This window comes from Bubalus bubalis, chromosome 3 (assembly GCF_019923935.1).
Source record: "Bubalus bubalis isolate 160015118507 breed Murrah chromosome 3, NDDB_SH_1, whole genome shotgun sequence".
Taxonomy (NCBI): Eukaryota; Metazoa; Chordata; class Mammalia; order Artiodactyla; family Bovidae; genus Bubalus; species Bubalus bubalis.
The window spans coordinates 31761300-31777969 of record NC_059159.1 but is presented as its reverse complement, the minus strand read 5'-3'; the positions used below and the strand labels follow the sequence as shown (position 1 = coordinate 31777969).

Genomic DNA, 16670 nt, shown 5'->3' with positions numbered 1-16670 from the left:
GAGCTTGGCTCACCCTTCCACAGAGCCCCCAGCCGGCCCTGGGGAGGAGACCCTGGGGATCTGGTCACACCTGGGATGGAAGGGGAGAGAAGTGGATTCCGGTCATGCATGCAGAGTCCAACCTTACAGTTTTATCCTTTTCAAATAGAATACCTAAACTGGATATAATATTTGTATATATGAAATCTATATTTGTTTAATTTGAGCCATTCAATCTAAACCCATGTACAGGTGTACAATGAGAGATTTAAATGCTTCGTTATTTTTCCCAACCAAGTGTAAAGTAATCCTCCTCCGACAGTGGGACTTGCTGATTTCTGATGTTCCCAGCTTTGCTCGCTTCCTGGCAGGGCAGCTCAGTACCCAATTTGTAATGGAGCCCGGGGGATGACAATTACCTTTCAATACGTGTACAAATAGTTGTCAAAAGTAATGTTATTAAAATAGATTTATTATCCCTGAGCGTGGCCTATCTTCCTGTCTTAACAACAAGCTTGAGGGGACGCGGGAGGCGATGCCAGGGACCCCGAGGTCATGGTGAGTCCAGTCCTTGGTCTCTGTCTCAGCACCTATGTCTCTTTAAAGCTGCCCCTCTCTCCTCCCCGGTGGTAAGAACACGTGAATACTAGCGGTGTCTGTGAGAATCCACCCCCTTCTCAGACACTGACCTCAGTGCTGTCCAGCCCTAGGGGGACGCCCGGCCGCTGAACCCACGCGGTGTTGCTCCACACTCCAGTCTGTTTATGCGGCAGGAACGGCAGCCCATCTCTGCGTTCCTGGAACCACTGCACGCCCACCCATCGCGGTCCACAGCTGACAGTCCACAAGACTTGACTTTGGCTAAGACACCAGGCTGCAGAGGGGTGCTGGCTCCCCAGGGATGGACTCCGAAGGTCATTGCCAGGATCAAGTTGCTTCCAGGCACCCTGGGTGCCCGCAGTGCAGAGCTGTGCCCGAAGACCCTGCTTGGCCGCAGCACAGGGACAGAACGCTCAGGGTCCAGACGCCACCTTCACCATGTCCCATCCTTGGAGATGCCGTTCCTGAGGCTGCGTCCCCAACCCAGCGCTCGTGCTGGAGACCGAAGGAAGCCGCGGCCTCCCGCCACACTCCCCAGCCCGTCTACTGGGCCCTGGCCTTCTTGCTCTGCGGGCTCAGGGGCTGCTCCGCGGGGGCGCGTTTCTGCGGTGGCTCCATGTCCTCCCCGGCGAGCAGGGCCGCCCGCACCTGCCGCAGCTCCCGGCGCTCCCGGCGCCCCTCCATCTCCTCCAGGTCCCCGGCGAACAGGGCCTTCAGTGGCGCCGTCAGCCTGGGCACCGTCGGGAGGTCCCCCAGGCTGACCTACGAGGCAAGACAAGGCCGTCATGGCTCGCAGGCACTGGCCACCCTCACAGGCAGACTTGGCTGGAAGACTGGCCTGGCCGTGGGGAGAGGAAGCCAGGCTCCAGAGGCCCAGCTTTACTGCTCAGAGAACGCCGTCCCTGGGCCCTCGTGGAGGGTGGCTCATGTGTCATAGCTGGGCCTCCACGGGGCTTTTGGGGGCCTGTGCCCCAAGGCTCTGTGCCAGCTGTGGTGGGCAGCAGGCCGAGCCCGGCCATCCTGTGGATGGAGGCACCTCTCTCCGCCCCGCCCAAGGGGTCCCCTCACCTTCATATGGTCGAAGGCGATGCCCACTTTCTCGTTGAAGTCAGGGCTGAAGAGCGGGATCTTGGCATAGCGCTGGCTGAAGTGGGTCAGCATGATGAAGGCTGCGCTCATCCGCATGCCCACGCCGATGGCCTGGGAGGTGGTGCTGCACACATGGGTCAACGGGAGGCTGCAGGAGCAGGCCGCGCAGGCCCCGGCCCAGGCAGGCACCTGGGGGCCACAGGCTTCCTGCGGCCGACACAGCCACCCCAGGGCCCGTCTTCCCACCTCCCCCAGTGCAACCCAGGCTCTGCATTGTGGGACTGCCCACCAGTGAGGGCCTCAGGGGGACAGGGGCCCCCCACTTGGGGCGACACACTCCTCCCTTAGATCGCACCATGACCCTGCCCCAGGCCCGCTTCCCTGGCTTCAGCATATTTTCAGTTCTTTCCTGAGCCACACCTCCTCCAGAGCCTTGCCTTAGAGGTGCCACAGAAATAAAAGTGGAGGCTGGGGAGCCAGCCACTCGGGGTCAGGAGCCCCCACGGCCCTTGGTGGGAAGCAGGCTGGCCCAGCATCAGCTGGGGAGCCAGACGGACTGGGTGCTCTGTACCTGTGTGTCTTCTCCACAGCTTCCTCTTCCAGACCGTCTTCCAAGGTGGCCTCGTGGATCAGGAGGGTGGCGTCCTTCCCTGAGCAGCAGCACAGGTGCCAAGAATAAGCCCTCTGCCTGGGGGCCACAGGGGTCTGGGGGCCGCACAGAACACGCCCCTACTCACCCATCTGGACCAGAGCTTCACAGGGCATGGTGTCCCCCGAGTAGACCACCTTCCAGCCGGACATGTGGACCAGCGCACAGCCGAAGGCATGCTTGCAGTGCCGGACCAGGCAGGTCTGGAACTGGAGGAGGGGTGGTGCGCTCACAGCCAGCCACACGCTTCCGTGGCCCCCACCTGCCACCCGCGCCCAGGCCTCCCCCTACCTCCTCCAGGCCACAGGTTTCCAGCAGCAAATTTATCAACCTCTCCACCTCGGGGCTGGAGACCTCAGCTCCCTTCTGAAGGCATTTGGCAGGAATAACACTGTGAGAAGATAAAACATTTAAGAAAAAGAACGTTTAATTTGATGTTCAAGCCGCTGACTAGAGAGCCCCACTATTACAAAGGAACAATGCAGCGCTGTCACTGAGCAAGCAGGGTGCTAGGCCTGGAAACCGTTTCACGGAGAAGTGCTGGCAGAGATCTAGACTTGCGGATGGAAGTGAAGGAGGCCGGGAGAAACCGAAAGCAAAGGGCCTTTATGAGTGGGAACCAGCCGAGGGTTTCCGCCCTCCCCGGCTCTGCCGCCCGGCCCGAGCCCACCTGACGTGGTGCAGCAGCGGCTGGCACTGGTTATGGTACTGCTGGAGCCAGGTCCGGAGCTGGGTGGGGGCGACCACGAGCAGGGGGTGGCAGGGTCTGCTCAGCGATGCCTGCAGTGGGGAGACAGCAGATGTTTCAGCGGAAACGGCGTGGAGTGGGAGGAGGCGTGTGTGTCATCACAGAAACACAAGAGAGCGGTACAGTCCAGTGGACTCACCAGAGCACGCTCTCTCTGTAGCAGGATGTTCAACAAGCCCTGGGAGGAGGAGGGGACACAATCAGCCTCGTGCAGACCCGACCTCCCTCCTGAGTTGGGGCCCTGGGACCCCAGCTTGCAGTCCCTGGTCGCCGTCAGCCACCTCCCTCCGATGCCCACCACCCGGCTGCCGCCCGCCTCTGGCTGAAGGTGGCCCCAAGCAGCCACCTGGCCAGGGGAGGCCCTGTGGCCTCAAGATTAGGCCACCGGGTTTTCCTAAGACACCACGCCGGGTGGGAGGCATGGGGCCCGAGGAGGGAGCCCACTCACCGTGTGGTGGTCGGCGTGCAGGTGGGACACGAACACAGCGGCCAGGGAGCCCAGGACCCGGTCCACGCCATCCCCATAGTGGCGGCACAGCTGCCCGAAGGTGCCCTCCCCGCAGTCCAGCAGCAGGGACGTGTCGGGGCTGTGGGGGACGGGCGGGGGGAATCACTCAGGGAGGACGGCAGGGCGATACCTCAGCCCCACCCGGGGGGGCTGCCTCAAGGTGAAGGTGACCTCACATCTGTCCTCCTCCTATCACAGGACATCCCGACGCCCCGGGACATACACGAGTGTCCTCAGAGTCGCACAGATGCTGGGCATCCAAGAGAGGGTCTGTGAGGGAAGCGGAGCCTGGGGGCAGGTGCACCACGATGCTGGTGGGGGCGGTTAGTGACTAGTTCACAGGAGGAGCCGAAAGCCCAGTGAGACTGCGTCTCAGCCAGGTGACCAGGCGATGGCTCACAGCACACCACCTGCTTCATCCCAAGATGACTGGGCATCCAACTGTGCAGACCCCCCACGTCCAAGTCAGCTACTCGGACCACCCGTCACCTTACTGCCCGACCCCTCCCCAGGCACTCCAGCCAAGACTGGCCTCCAGGGATTAAAGGCTGCACCTTCTGATTCACCTGGGAGTGGGGCAGGGTCCCCCCGCAGGCGGCGCCTCCCTTCAAGGGTTCATACCTGATGTTGACGAGCGTGGAGCTCACATTCCGGATCTTCATTGGGATCGCAGACCCTGTCCCCAGGAAGACCACTTCTGGGTACTGGCTGCTGGTCGCTATGGAAAAACATGTCGTGAGCCAGCCCTGAGGTTAAGTCCAGATCCCCTGGAGGGGGTGATGTTCAGACCAGAAGGGGCGGAAAGCAGAGCAATTCCACAGGCCCAAGTCTCTTGGTGGTGAAAGTTGCTCAGTCCATGGAACTCTCCAGGCCAGAATACTGGAGTGGGTAGCCTTTCCCTTCTCCAGGGGATCTCCCCAACCCAGTAATCAAACCCAGGCCCAGGTCTCCCGCATTGCAGGTGGATTCTTTACCAGCGGAGCCACAAGGGAAGCCCAAGAATACTGGAGTGAGTAGCCTACCCCTTCTCCACCGGGTCTTCCTGACCCAGGAATCGAACCAGGGTCTCCAGCATTGCAGGCAGGTTCTTTACCAACTGAGCTTTCAGGGAAGCCCCCAAGTCTCCTACTAGATGATATAACAGGGGGCCCCTTTCCGTGCTGTGAATCAGCTCAGACCTCCGGGCTGAGCCCACCTGGCCCAGGTCCTGCCCTGCTGGGAGGGGCTCAGGGGGGTTCACTCTCTGGGAGGAAGAGGCACAGCCTCCTGGATTCTGAAGCATGGGGCCCCACAAGCCTTGCCCAGCCAGACAGGCCCCATGCGCACGCGCGCGAGCAACAATACAAATGGGGCTTTAACGTGCGAACCTGAAACCTACCCCGGCAAGCGCAGCCAGGGAGGCATAGTCCTGAAACTCCAGCCTGGTGCTGACTGGCTTGAACCTGACCCCCACTTCTGGTCCAGCCTCCTTTCTCCACTTCAGTTGTGAGCTGAGAACACCACCACTGGGAAAACCAACTACTGCAGAGAGGCCACGGAGTTCCCCAAACTGTCTTCCCATTGGGGCAGGGGAAGCCCGACACGGTGAGTGACGGGGCCAGAGTCCTCCCGTGGACCCTTAAAGCAAAGCTGGGACCAGACCCCAGGTTCTGCCCAGAGCCTCACCCGAGGTCCCAGACCCTCATGCTCGGCTTGCGTGGGCCTCATCACCTAACCTCCGACCTGACTGGTCTGGGTGGGGGCAGGCACTGGTAGTAAACAGACCAGAAGGCCCTGGGGTTAGACAGTGTCAGGCTGACCCTGCGCTCTGTGCTGCACGAATGCCCTCAGGAGGGCAAGCCCGGGAGGGGCTGGTCCCTGGTCTGCCTCACCCTCTGGGCCGTCCTGGGCCGTCTTCCTATACTCCTGCACGCTCTCCTGGAAGTTGGGGAGCTCCAGGGCCTCGGCGATGAACTCCTCGGGGTCGCAGGTCAGGACGGCATCCCTGCAAGAAGGTGGTAGAATCAGGGGACAGAAGGGCACCGTGGCCGTGAATGAGACCCGACGTCAGCACCAACCCTGGGGACTGTCTGCAGGTGCTTCCACCTCTCAGTCACGCCGTGGCAGACCCTCCCCAGCCCAGCAGGTCTCACACCTCTGGTCCTCAGAACCTCGCAGCTCAAAGCGGGCCGGGCTGGCCCTGGCAGCACTGATACGTGGGCAGGGGCCTCCCTGACCTCTACTCACTAGACCCGTCGTGCCGGGCATCCCCCTGCGGGAGGGGAGGAGGGCTCTTAAAGGGCCCCAACTATTCAACACAATGGTGCCCAGGGTCCAGCCACCTTTCCAAATGTGGTCCCCTTGGACCACACTGGTGTGCACAGGACACTTCAAATTTTTAAACAATGAAGACAGAGGGCAGTAAGCACCTCTCACGTGACTGGCTGCAGGGTAAGCTGGGTTCACTAGGTGCTTCAGGTAGGGCCGGCCTCTGACCCAGTACCCCTCCCCCACCCCCACTTAAGAATCTTCCAAGGAAACCCTGTTCCACCCAAGCATTTTTATGGAAGGCACTTGTTTCATTAACGTAGCAGGAGGACTGCAGGGCCTCCAATGAACAAGCACCCCCACCTGGAAACCTGGCGACAACCTTGTTCTGAAGAAAAGCCCGACAGTGTATCAGGCCCTAAACCCACAGTATAAACATACCTCTTAACATGCCCCCACACCCTGGGTCAGAAATCACAAACTGGTAACAGGCAGTCTTTCAGGGTGACCGGATGGCGGGTGACTGACTTTCCTGCTCGGAGGCAGAGGCCACGTGGCTGCAGACCTGAGACACTGACCACTCCCCCCCTGCCCCCGAGACCACACTGACCTCTGCCACTCCCGCCGGGGCCGGAGCTGGTACTTAAGGAGACACTGGCCTCGGACCGTGGGCACACCTTGGGTAGCACTGCCTTCCTGCAGGAGACGGAGCTGTGACCCATGGGGGGACAACAGGGACAGAGGGGAGCCACTACCTGAAGGCGGGGGCTGGCGAGTGGAGGTGGGGGGCTGCTACCTGAGGGGGGGGGCCAGCGAGTGGAGGTGGGGGGCTGCTACCTGAGGGGGGGGCCAGCGAGTGGAGGTAGGGGGCTGCTACCTGAGGGGGGGGGCCGGCAAGTGGAGCTGGGGGGCTGCTACCGGGGGGGGGGCCGGCGAGTGGAGCTGGGGGGCTGCTACCTGAGGGCGGGGGCCGGCGAGTGGAGGTGGGGGGCTGCTACCTGAGGGCGGGGGCCGGCGAGTGGAGGTGGGGGGCTGCTACCTGAGGGCGGGGGCCGGCGAGTGGAGGTGGGGGGCTGCTACCTGAGGGCGGGGGCCGGCGAGTGGAGGTGGGGGGCTGCTACCTGAGGGCGGGGGCCGGCGAGTGGAGGTGGGGGGCTGCTACCTGAGGGCGGGGGCCGGCGAGTGGAGGTGGGGGGCTGCTACCTGAGGGGGGGGGCCAGCGAGTGGAGGTGGGGGGCTGCTACCTGAGGGGGGGGCCAGCGAGTGGAGGTAGGAGCTGCTACCTGAGGGGGGGGGCCGGCAAGTGGAGCTGGGGGGCTGCTACCGGGGGGGGGCCGGCGAGTGGAGCTGGGGGGCTGCTACCTGAGGGCGGGGGCCGGCGAGTGGAGGTGGGGGGCTGCTACCTGAGGGCGGGGGCCAGCGAGTGGAGGTGGGGGGCTGCTACCTGAGGGCGGGGGCCGGCGAGTGGAGGTGGGGGGCTGCTACCTGAGGGCGGGGGCTGGCGAGCGGGGGGAAGATGCCGGGGTGGATGAGGCCAAGCTGGGTCTGGATCTTGTGGCTGCGCAGGTTGTGGACCGACTCGCAGTTCTCGTTCAGAACCAGGTGTTCAGTGTCGGGCCCAAACCTAAGACGGGTGGACACACGGTCGTCATGGTGTCTTTCTGGGGGCACTCCAGCCCATGGGGTGGTCATCTACTGGGAGCGCTCAAGAGGGTGAGTGACCTGTCCAGAGGTCACCCCGAGTGGCCAGACACAGCCCAGCTCCTCATCAGAGCCCAGTTCAAAGCCTTTGGGAAACCAGGAACAGTTCCAGGGCTGGGGACTCGGGAACACGAGGGAGCACGGGGATGAGGGGAGGAAAGAAAGATGGTGATGGACACCAACACTCAGACCCCGAGGGGCAGAGGACCAGGGGCGCCAAAAAGAGAGGAGTCACCACACGCCCCAGTCCAACCCCAGCCAAGTCCCTCCACCCGGCCCTCAGGCGGGCGGTGGGGAAGAGCAGGAAGGTGCCCAACGTGGATAGAGCTTCTAAAGCAAGGCTGCTACTTTATCCTCCACCTGTCTTATTTAGGAAACACACACGTGATCATCAACACAGGCAGGGTTTGTTCCGAGGTGAGGGTGTGGAGGGTGCAGGCAGAAAGCCAGTCCCAGGCCAGCAGACGTGTGCCCGCAGCGCCCCCTCGCGGGGACTGTCTTCACAGCACAGACACCCCCAGCCTCCAGGGAGGGCAGGAACCCGGGGGCTCTCATACCTCTCCATCCACTGCTGGTATCTGCTGTCCAGGAGCACGTGCTCCGGGGCCATGTGGACCACCAGGGCCACAGGGGCGTCGGCCTTCCCTTGGTAACTGGGAGGAAGCAAGCGGGGGCTCTGCTGGGTCCAGTGAGGCAAAGAGTACAGACCTCGGACTGGGCAGCGGGAGCCTGGCCCCGCTCTCCCAACCAATGTCGGTTCCCACCTCCCGCCAGGAGGGCCCTCCTCACCTCCTGAAGGTGGTGTTCTCACACAGCGGCTGGATGAACCCTTCGTCTGGACATTCTACCACGATGAAGGTGATCCCGGGGTCTGGAGGGGTGCAGATCTCTTCAGGCAGAATCTGTGAAGTCCCCGGGGTCATCATGTGCTCCCAGGGCAGGCCCCCGAGTCCCCAGTGTTAGCCCCCTCAGGGAGCGCCCACACCGCCGGCCCTTTCTCCACGGACACCAGCCGGGGCCGGCCGGCCGGAGAGGGCGTTTCACACTCGGCTCTTGGCATAATCTCGTCCTTACATCCTCCCACCTTGGTGAGGATGTCACTCCTTGGGGCCACACGCCTGAAGTCCACCCTGAGGGGATCTCCCCTGAACCCAGGGACAGGGACAGCCCTCATCCTATCAGGAAGACCCCCAAATCCTAAAGGGAAACCCCCAGAAACGCCCCCATGCAGCCAGCACTGATGTGCAGGGCAAGCCTAGACAAGCTCAGCTCAGTGATGAAACCCAAGCTGCTCACTCCCCTGCAAGTGGGGCCCAAACCAGACAGCGACTGTCCAGCATCCGGGCCCGGCTTGTGGCTGCCAGGACTGCACCCACCTCTCTCCCTTCGTAGGTGATGCTCTTCCCGTCCTTGACGGCAGCGATGATGGGGGCGATGGCAGCTGTTCCGCTGAAATGACAGGCGAGGCCTCGGTTTGGGCGGGGCCCCGGGGGCGCCCTGTGCCCAGCAAGGCCCCCCCAGATGCCCCGCCACTCACACTGGGAGACCCAGCTCCTTTGCTTTGAGCACCAAGAAGTTTCCCTTCTTCACGTGGAGCTGTGAGGAAGAGGATAGCATGTGAGGCCAGAGGCTGACGGAGAAGCTCGGTTTCCACCAGCAGTTTCACAACTGGTTTAGCACTGGAAACCGAATGCTTTAAAACTGAGCTGCTTACTTCCCCAACCTTGTTACCTCCTTGTCCATCTAATAAAATGCTCTCTATTCCCATCCCAAGTAAGAAGCATCCTCCAAGCATCTGGAGGAGAGACGCTCGCTTTGTTATCCTGCGCTGGTCAAGTGACGGCCAACGGAGCGTCACCAGAACAGAGTCCAGCAGAAACAGTCACGGATCCACCATGTCACACGGCACTCCAGGGACAGGGAAACTGTGGGTGGTTTCTCTCGTTGACTTTTCACATATGTGGCAAAACTGTGCTGCTGCTTTTATACCAGAGAGAAGTTACAATAAAAAATTCCCAGTGTTCTCTTATTATGTTAAAATGGAAAAAAATCCTATCACAAAACCTCATAATCATCATTCTGTACTTAAAAACTTGCACAACTAGAGGGGCCCCTGCTCACAACTAGAAGGGCCTCTGCTTGCAACCAGGAGCTCCTGCTCACAACTAGAGAAAGCCCATGCAGCAGTGAAGACCCAGCAGCGCCAGAAATAAACAAACAAACGTAATAAGGGCTTCCCTGGTAGCTCAGAGGTTAAAGCGTCTGCCTGCAATGCAGGAGACCCGGGTTTGATCCCTGGGCAAGGAAGATCCCCTAGAGAAGGAAATGGCAACCCACTCCAGTATTCTTGCCTGGAGAATCCCATGGACAGAGGAGCCTGGTGGGCTACAGGCCACTGGGTCACAAAGAGTCAGACACGACTGAGTGACTTCACTTTCACTTTCTTTCAATAATGATTAAAAAAGAAAATCTCTTACCAAAGTGGGTATAGAGAGAACATATCTCCAGATAATAAAAGCTATTAATTGAGCCCAGAACTAAATCCACAAACCTACAGTCAACTGATCTTCAACAAAAGGGGCAAGAATATATTAACACAATAGGGAAAAAGACTTTCTTCAGCCAGTGATGCTGGGAAAGTTGGACAGATCCATTTAAGTCAGCGAAGTTAGAACACTCCCTCACACCATACACAGAAATAAAGTGGCTTAAAGACTTAAATATAAGACATGACACCATAAAACTCCTACAAGAGAACACAGGCAAACGTTCTGACATAAATCATACCAATGTGTTCTTAGGTCAATCTCCCAAAGTAACAGAAGTAAAAATAAACAAATGGGACCTAATCTAACTCACAGCTTTAGCAAAGGAAACCACACACAAAATGAAAAGCCAACCTACACAATGGTAGAAATATTTGCAAATGATGCAACTAAAAGGGGTTAATTTCCAAAATATACAAACAGCTCATAAACTCAACAACAAAAAAAGCAACCTAACGGAACAATGGACAGACCGAAACAGACATTTCTCCAAACGAGATATATATGGATAGCCAATAGCTATGCACGTGAAAAGATGCTCAACATTGCTAATTATTAGGGAAATGCAAATCAAAACTCCAATGAAGTGCCACCTCACACCAGTCAGAATGGTCATCATTAAAAAGTCTACAAAACAATAAATGCTGGAGAGGATGTGGAGAAAAGGGAACTCTCCTACACTGTTGGTGAAAATGTAAGTTGGTGCAACCACTGTGAAAAACAGTATTAAGATTCCTCAGAAAAGTAAAAACAGAATTATCATACAATCCAGCAATCCCACTCCTGGCTATATATCAGGAGAAAACCATATTTTAAAAAGATATATGCACCCTAATGTGCACTGCAATACTGGTTACAACAGCCAGGACACAGAAGCAACCCAAACATCCACTGATGGAGGAATAGGTAAAAAAAGATGTGGTATATAAATATATGTATGTATACACATAATAGAATATTACTCAACCATAAAAAAATTAAATGCCATTTGCAGCAACATAGATGGGCCTACAGATTATCATATTAAGTGAAGTCAGAAAAAGACAAATATCATATGCTATCACTTATACGTCCAATCTAAAACAGGATACAAATGAACCTATCTAAGAAAAAGACTGGTCACCAAGGGAAGTCCAGGGTGGGGGAGGGTAGGGGAGGATTGGGAGCTTGGGATTAGCAAATGCAAACTATTATATATAGAATGGGTATAAGGTCCTACCGTATAGCACAAGAAAATATCCTGTGATAAACCATAATGGAAAAGAATATTTTTAAAAAGAGTATACATACACATGTGTATACTGAGTCACTTTGCTGTACAGCAGTAGTTAACACTGTAAATCAACTCTATTTCCATTGACTTCAGAAACTTAACTTTTCGCTATTTCTGAAGTTCAAGAGTGAGGCTCACAGTCAACTATGAAGCATGTCTCCAAAGACTGACTCTGGTTGGAAGACAATCTGGACACATACACGAGCACAGGTGGTTTACTGGGAACCAGGGTGTGTTTTCTCTGATCACAGAGAAAGCTGCTACCCTCAGATCACCAGACACGTGCTCACCTTACAGACGAAAGCCACCACCAAGGAGGTGTCCCTGCCACGTGCTTTCCAGCCGACACCTGAGAAGAGACAGTCCGACCGTGACCAGGCGAATGGCAAGGCTTCCAGGTGTCACAGGTCAGTGGTCATCTGACACCTAATCTGGCGTCACACAAATTTAAACGGAAGGAACTTTGGATACAAACACACTTGTTTTTCCCTCAAGCAGAACTTTCTTTTTTTTCTAACTCATGTTGAGATTCGAGTAAACAAAAATGCAAAAACTCAAACCAGAAAAGAGCAAGTGAAGGGTTTTAAAATGTTTTATGTTTTACCTAGAAGTGGAGATGAGAAAAAAATAAGCTGTAATGTGCTTTATCAATAACTCTGTGAGAAATAACATAAAAGTTGAAAGGCCTGCAAAAATGTCAGTCCTCACTCATGCCATCCAAGAAGGACAGTTCACAGGGCTGGGCCCCTCGGTCCTCAGAGCAGAGGCGGGAACTTAGCAAGCGTGCCCATCCCTGGACCACAGCGTCCTCAAGCAGCCCAATTCCTCTGGCAGGTCTCATCCTGGAATTCTGATCCCATTTCCCAGTGGGCTGTCATTCTGGAAGAGGAGGCACAAAGCCACTCTCTGACTGCTTTGTCGGCTTGGCTGTTAGGTCCTGCATTCACAAAAATTAACTGGCATCACTGCTGCCTCAATGAGACACCAACAGTTCACCGAGCCTTCTCCATCTGCTGACACCAACAACATGAGAGCAGTGTTCCTGTGTATGCGGTTTTGCAAACACGACAGGTGCACACGCAAATACTGATTTGCTACACGTGAAATGGGAATTCAAAAAAATCCAAAGACTCAGTAATGAACTGTACAGACTTAATGATCTGTACTGTATAATGAAATAAACAACATAATTTTGTACCAGAAAATGGGAAGCACAAAAACCTCTGTATGAATCATTTGTCAGGCCCTGTTCTCCTCTGGGTAAACTGGACCCGAAGCTTGGGCCCCTACCTGCCGGCTGCAAACTGGCCCTTAAGGCTCCGTGCGGCCACCTTTACAAAGGCCTTCTCAGCTGCCCGCAGGTGTCTTAACGTGACAAGGAAAAAGTGTTCTGCACAGAGAACTTCCTTAGGACAAAAACTTGAATGGAGAGCAGAAGGAAGCAATGGACTAAAACAGACCCCATGTCCACCCCAGCCCCCTCGACAGCACACTGCTGACTGAGCACCATTACCGTCCGGGCGCTGCTCCCCGTCAGCTGGTTCCGCGTGTGGAGGCGGCTGTGGACTCAGCCGCTCTGGACTCTGTGCGGGCGGCTGCTGACCACTCGTCTGCTCGCCTGGTCAGTAGGGGAGATGAGCAGATGACACAGCCCTCGGGTGAGCTCACAGCCAGTTGCCCACTACACTGGCCTGTCCTCCACTGGCCACCAGCAGTTTCTCCCATCCCCCTGCCTTCCTCAACTAGGACCCACATCCTCCCGCTCCAAGAAAATGTGGCTTTCTAAATGTTTGCCTGTGCAGCTCAGCTTGCAGGACCTTAGTTCCCTGACCAGGGATCAAACCTGGGCCCCGGTGGTGAAAGCACGGAGCCCTAACCAACGGACCGCCAGGGGTCCCCACCATGTGGCCTGGTACTCACAGTGGATGGGGATCTGGAACACTGTCATGGTCTCGTCCTTGTATTCTGGTGCTGAGTGGGGCCGCACGGCTGTGGGGAAAAGACCACAGGATAGTGACTGGGGCAGCAAACACAGGCACGAGAATCACCTTCAGATCACCACCCATGAGCAACGGAAGTGCTTTGGATTTTTGCAGAAATCTGCATTAAACCAAGAATTTCTAAGTAAATGAAAATATTTAGGGAGGCAGCAAAAATACATCTTCAGCCGTTAACGTTTAGCACAGCCACGTGAGAAGACGTAAGAGGATCACTGATGATGAACCGCCAAAAGAAAATGAAGCCGATGGTTAAGTGTAAGAGACCCAGGTTGACACTCAGCACTGCCAGGCCAGGGAACCTATGCTCTCAACTCTGAGAGCCAAGACACGTTCTGAAATAAAACACCAGCGTTCTTCTACAGAAGAACCAACGGGAGATGCCCCTGGCCCGGCTGGTACCTCGGTCAGGCCTCTTCCCATCAACTGGCCACGTGCCCCCAGCCCCTCTCTCTGTTGGGGATCCAAGGCCAATCAATGGTGCCACCTACCTACAGGGCCAGGAAGGAGCCTCAGGGCCCCAAGGGAGACCCCATCCTGCACACACCCCATTGCTGGCAGCTTTTGACTCACTCCTGCCTTCCCGCCGTTGTTTAAGGGGATGAGGTAGGGGCAGAGAAAGTGCAATCAGCAATTGGTTCAAAATTCATCTCACATGGATGAAACATTTAAGTTTTAATGTTTACTTTGGTCAGCTTTTATGTATTCTGATTTGAGAGAAGGGGACATATGAGTAGTTATCAAGGACTTACCCAGGTCTATTCCTTTCAATGGACCAGAAAATATTTTGATAGCTTCCAGATACTTCTCCTAAGAAAGAAAAACGAGGAGGACGAAACACATGTTCAAGCATCAATACATGAGAGGTGCTGGAAGCAGCAATGTAAAACACACTCCAGAGAGCACTTTCAACTTTATTACTGAGTGTCCACCACAGGTTAGATGCCTGGGCGTCAGCAATGAGAAGACGGGGTACCTGCGCTCACAGAACTTAGAAACCAGGGGAAGAGACAGAAATCATAAAAACGACAACAAGCAGCTGTGGGGCTGAGCGTCCTGCACACAGGAAAACACAGGAGACTGGGAACCAACCAGTCTGCAGAGTCACTGGCCAGGGGCGGGGGGCGGGCCTCCCACGCCAAAGCCCTGGAGCTGAGCCCGGAAGTCTGGGAGGACACAGGAGGGAGAAAATTATCTTGGCCTGAGACAGGTGGGGGCTTTGTGAAGCGCTCAGAGCTGGCCCCGCAGCCTCACGTATGGCCAGGCATAGATGCAGGGCAGGTGAGGGCCGGGGCCAGCGGGACCTGGGGGCCACGTGACAGTATCTGGACTCTGTTTACAGACACCTGTGAAGGGTTTTAGGACAAGGTGACCCGCCTTCTGTTCCACTTGGGAGGGATCCCTGTGGCCGCGGGGCTGGACAGTCACGGGGGTGGAGGAATGGACGTGGGAAGCGATGGCAGACCGTGGTGGGACAGAGCTAATGAGGAGGACAGAGGGACGGCTGTGAGGCGTTATTCTGGAGACACATGTCACAGGCAGGGCTGGTGTCTGGCTGCCTTTTCCCCTAGGACCTGGGACGTGAAGTGAACCCTTACACCAATAATGTGTTTATAACCTCTCAAGAGTGTTGTAAGCTGGCTTGGAAGGTACAACAGAGATGTCTGAAATTTAATAAATAAGAATAAAAGTTGTTCATGTTGAGGTATGACAGAAAACAACAAAATTCTGTAAAGCAATTATCCTTCAACTAAAAAGTAAATAAATTTTAAACAAAAAAAGAATAAAAGCTGACATCTATCTTGTGTCCACATGGTGTGAAACAAAGTGACCCAGTGCTCCGTGTTACCTTGTTCAATTCGTAACACCTGCGACCCTTTCACAGCGACAGACACTGAGGCTCCAGGAGGGAATGTGACCTGAGCCCAGTCAGAGAGTCAATAAGGCTTGGAGTCAAAGTTATCTTTAGCTTGAAACGCAAAGTGTTTCCACTGCTCTGAGATTTCTCTGGAGGGCAGAGGGCTGATGTGCAAAACTGGAAATTCCTGTGGAAGTTAAAATGGAAGGCTCAGCTTTAAGACTCACCAGTTGTGGAGGTCCAGAAAGCACACACTTTGGAACTCCAGTTTCCTTTAAAGTGAGGATCATTCCTAAAAAAAAAACAGAATGAATAAACTCAGATCTCTCATAGCCCTGACTCGCAGTCACCGCCAGGAGGCGCACTCCTTACTTAACTGGCTGCTTTTCCTACTTGCTCTCATTCCAGAGTTAACAGGGAACAGACGCAGAGCAGACTTGGGGCTGGCTAGAGGTTCAAGGGATGCTTACTCAGGACTTGATATTAGAATGAGGCACCTCGGGGGCAAAAACCCACCGAGTCAAAGGACGGCACCAATTCTGCACCCTGGGCGCGTCCTCACCTCATCTGAGTCTCAGTCTTGGGGGATGAGACGGGTCCAGCCTTTACTCCTTCCTACCTGCTCCACAATGTTACAGAATGTGGCAGCAAAACAATCTCGATCTTTCTAATTGATGGGCAGAAACAAGGGGGTAATCAGGATACCGGGCTTTCCTGGTGGCTCAGTGGTAAAGAATCCACCTGCCAATGTTGGAGACTTGGGTTTGATCCCTGGGTGGGGATGATCCTTTGGGGAAGGAAATGGCAACCCACTCCAGTATTCTTGCCTGGAAAACTCCACAGACAGAGGAGCCTGGTGGGCTATAATAGCCCATGGGGTCATAAAAGTGTCGGACACTTCTTAGCGACTAAACGACAACAAATCTGGATACTGGGTCTCTGTGTGTAGCTGATAGTCCCAGTGGCAGACATAATGAGTTGGCCAAAGAGTCTGTTAAGCAAAGACCCAAACCATCTTCTTGGCCAACCTAATATTTAATGTGATCCGCATTTACTGTGACCACACACTCCAGTTGGTCCCGCACCTCCAGTCCAGCAACTCAATAAATGAGGTGGGTGGTTAACACCTAAAGGCAGCCTCCACATTAACACCTACTCTTCTGAGCCACACTTTTTGATGCTTCCTGCTGTAGCTGATGGGGCAGGCATAAAAAGAATTCCAGCTCCCCTGGACGTCGGGTGATGGGCAAAAAAAAAAGGGGGGGGGTGGTGAGGGCGGGGGAGAAGGCAGGTTAAAATCCCAGAGACCTCCCTCCAGCCTCTGACCTGGACAAGAATGGACTCACCGCACAACCCGCCAACATTAGACCAGTGCATTCGGGTCAGGAATATGTTGTCCAAACGGGACACCTTCAGCCTAAGAAAGAGAAAGCGCTGGAGCAGGACACAGTACACTGGCCAGGGACCCTCTCTCC

General features: G+C 55.6%; 1 protein-coding gene across 3 annotated transcripts in view; it reads right to left on the bottom strand.

The window, feature by feature from the left end:
• Nucleotides 1-430: 430 nt before the first annotated feature.
• The window catches only part of ELAC2 (elaC ribonuclease Z 2), a 20932-nt gene continuing 4692 nt past the window's right edge, over nt 431-16670 (bottom strand). For 2 of the 3 annotated variants that reach the window (XM_045164830.1, XM_045164828.1), the window contains exons 3-24: nt 16542-16612; nt 15423-15487; nt 14090-14147; nt 13261-13329; nt 12846-12958; nt 11631-11690; nt 9059-9117; nt 8898-8970; nt 8311-8423; nt 8079-8174; nt 7306-7444; nt 6431-6516; nt 5445-5557; nt 4195-4291; nt 3514-3652; nt 3205-3243; nt 2988-3097; nt 2609-2708; nt 2406-2526; nt 2240-2318; nt 1648-1792; nt 431-1341 (exon numbers count right to left, since the gene is read on the bottom strand). In XM_045164830.1, the coding sequence (XP_045020765.1) occupies nt 1123-1341; nt 1648-1792; nt 2240-2318; nt 2406-2526; nt 2609-2708; nt 2988-3097; nt 3205-3243; nt 3514-3652; nt 4195-4291; nt 5445-5557; nt 6431-6516; nt 7306-7444; nt 8079-8174; nt 8311-8423; nt 8898-8970; nt 9059-9117; nt 11631-11690; nt 12846-12958; nt 13261-13329; nt 14090-14147; nt 15423-15487; nt 16542-16612 (2164 nt within the window). In that variant the 3' untranslated portion in view covers nt 431-1122. The remainder of the gene's footprint in view (nt 1342-1647; nt 1793-2239; nt 2319-2405; nt 2527-2608; nt 2709-2987; nt 3098-3204; nt 3244-3513; nt 3653-4194; nt 4292-5444; nt 5558-6430; nt 6517-7305; nt 7445-8078; nt 8175-8310; nt 8424-8897; nt 8971-9058; nt 9118-11630; nt 11691-12845; nt 12959-13260; nt 13330-14089; nt 14148-15422; nt 15488-16541; nt 16613-16670) is intronic. The other variant, XM_045164829.1, reaches the window with a different exon arrangement.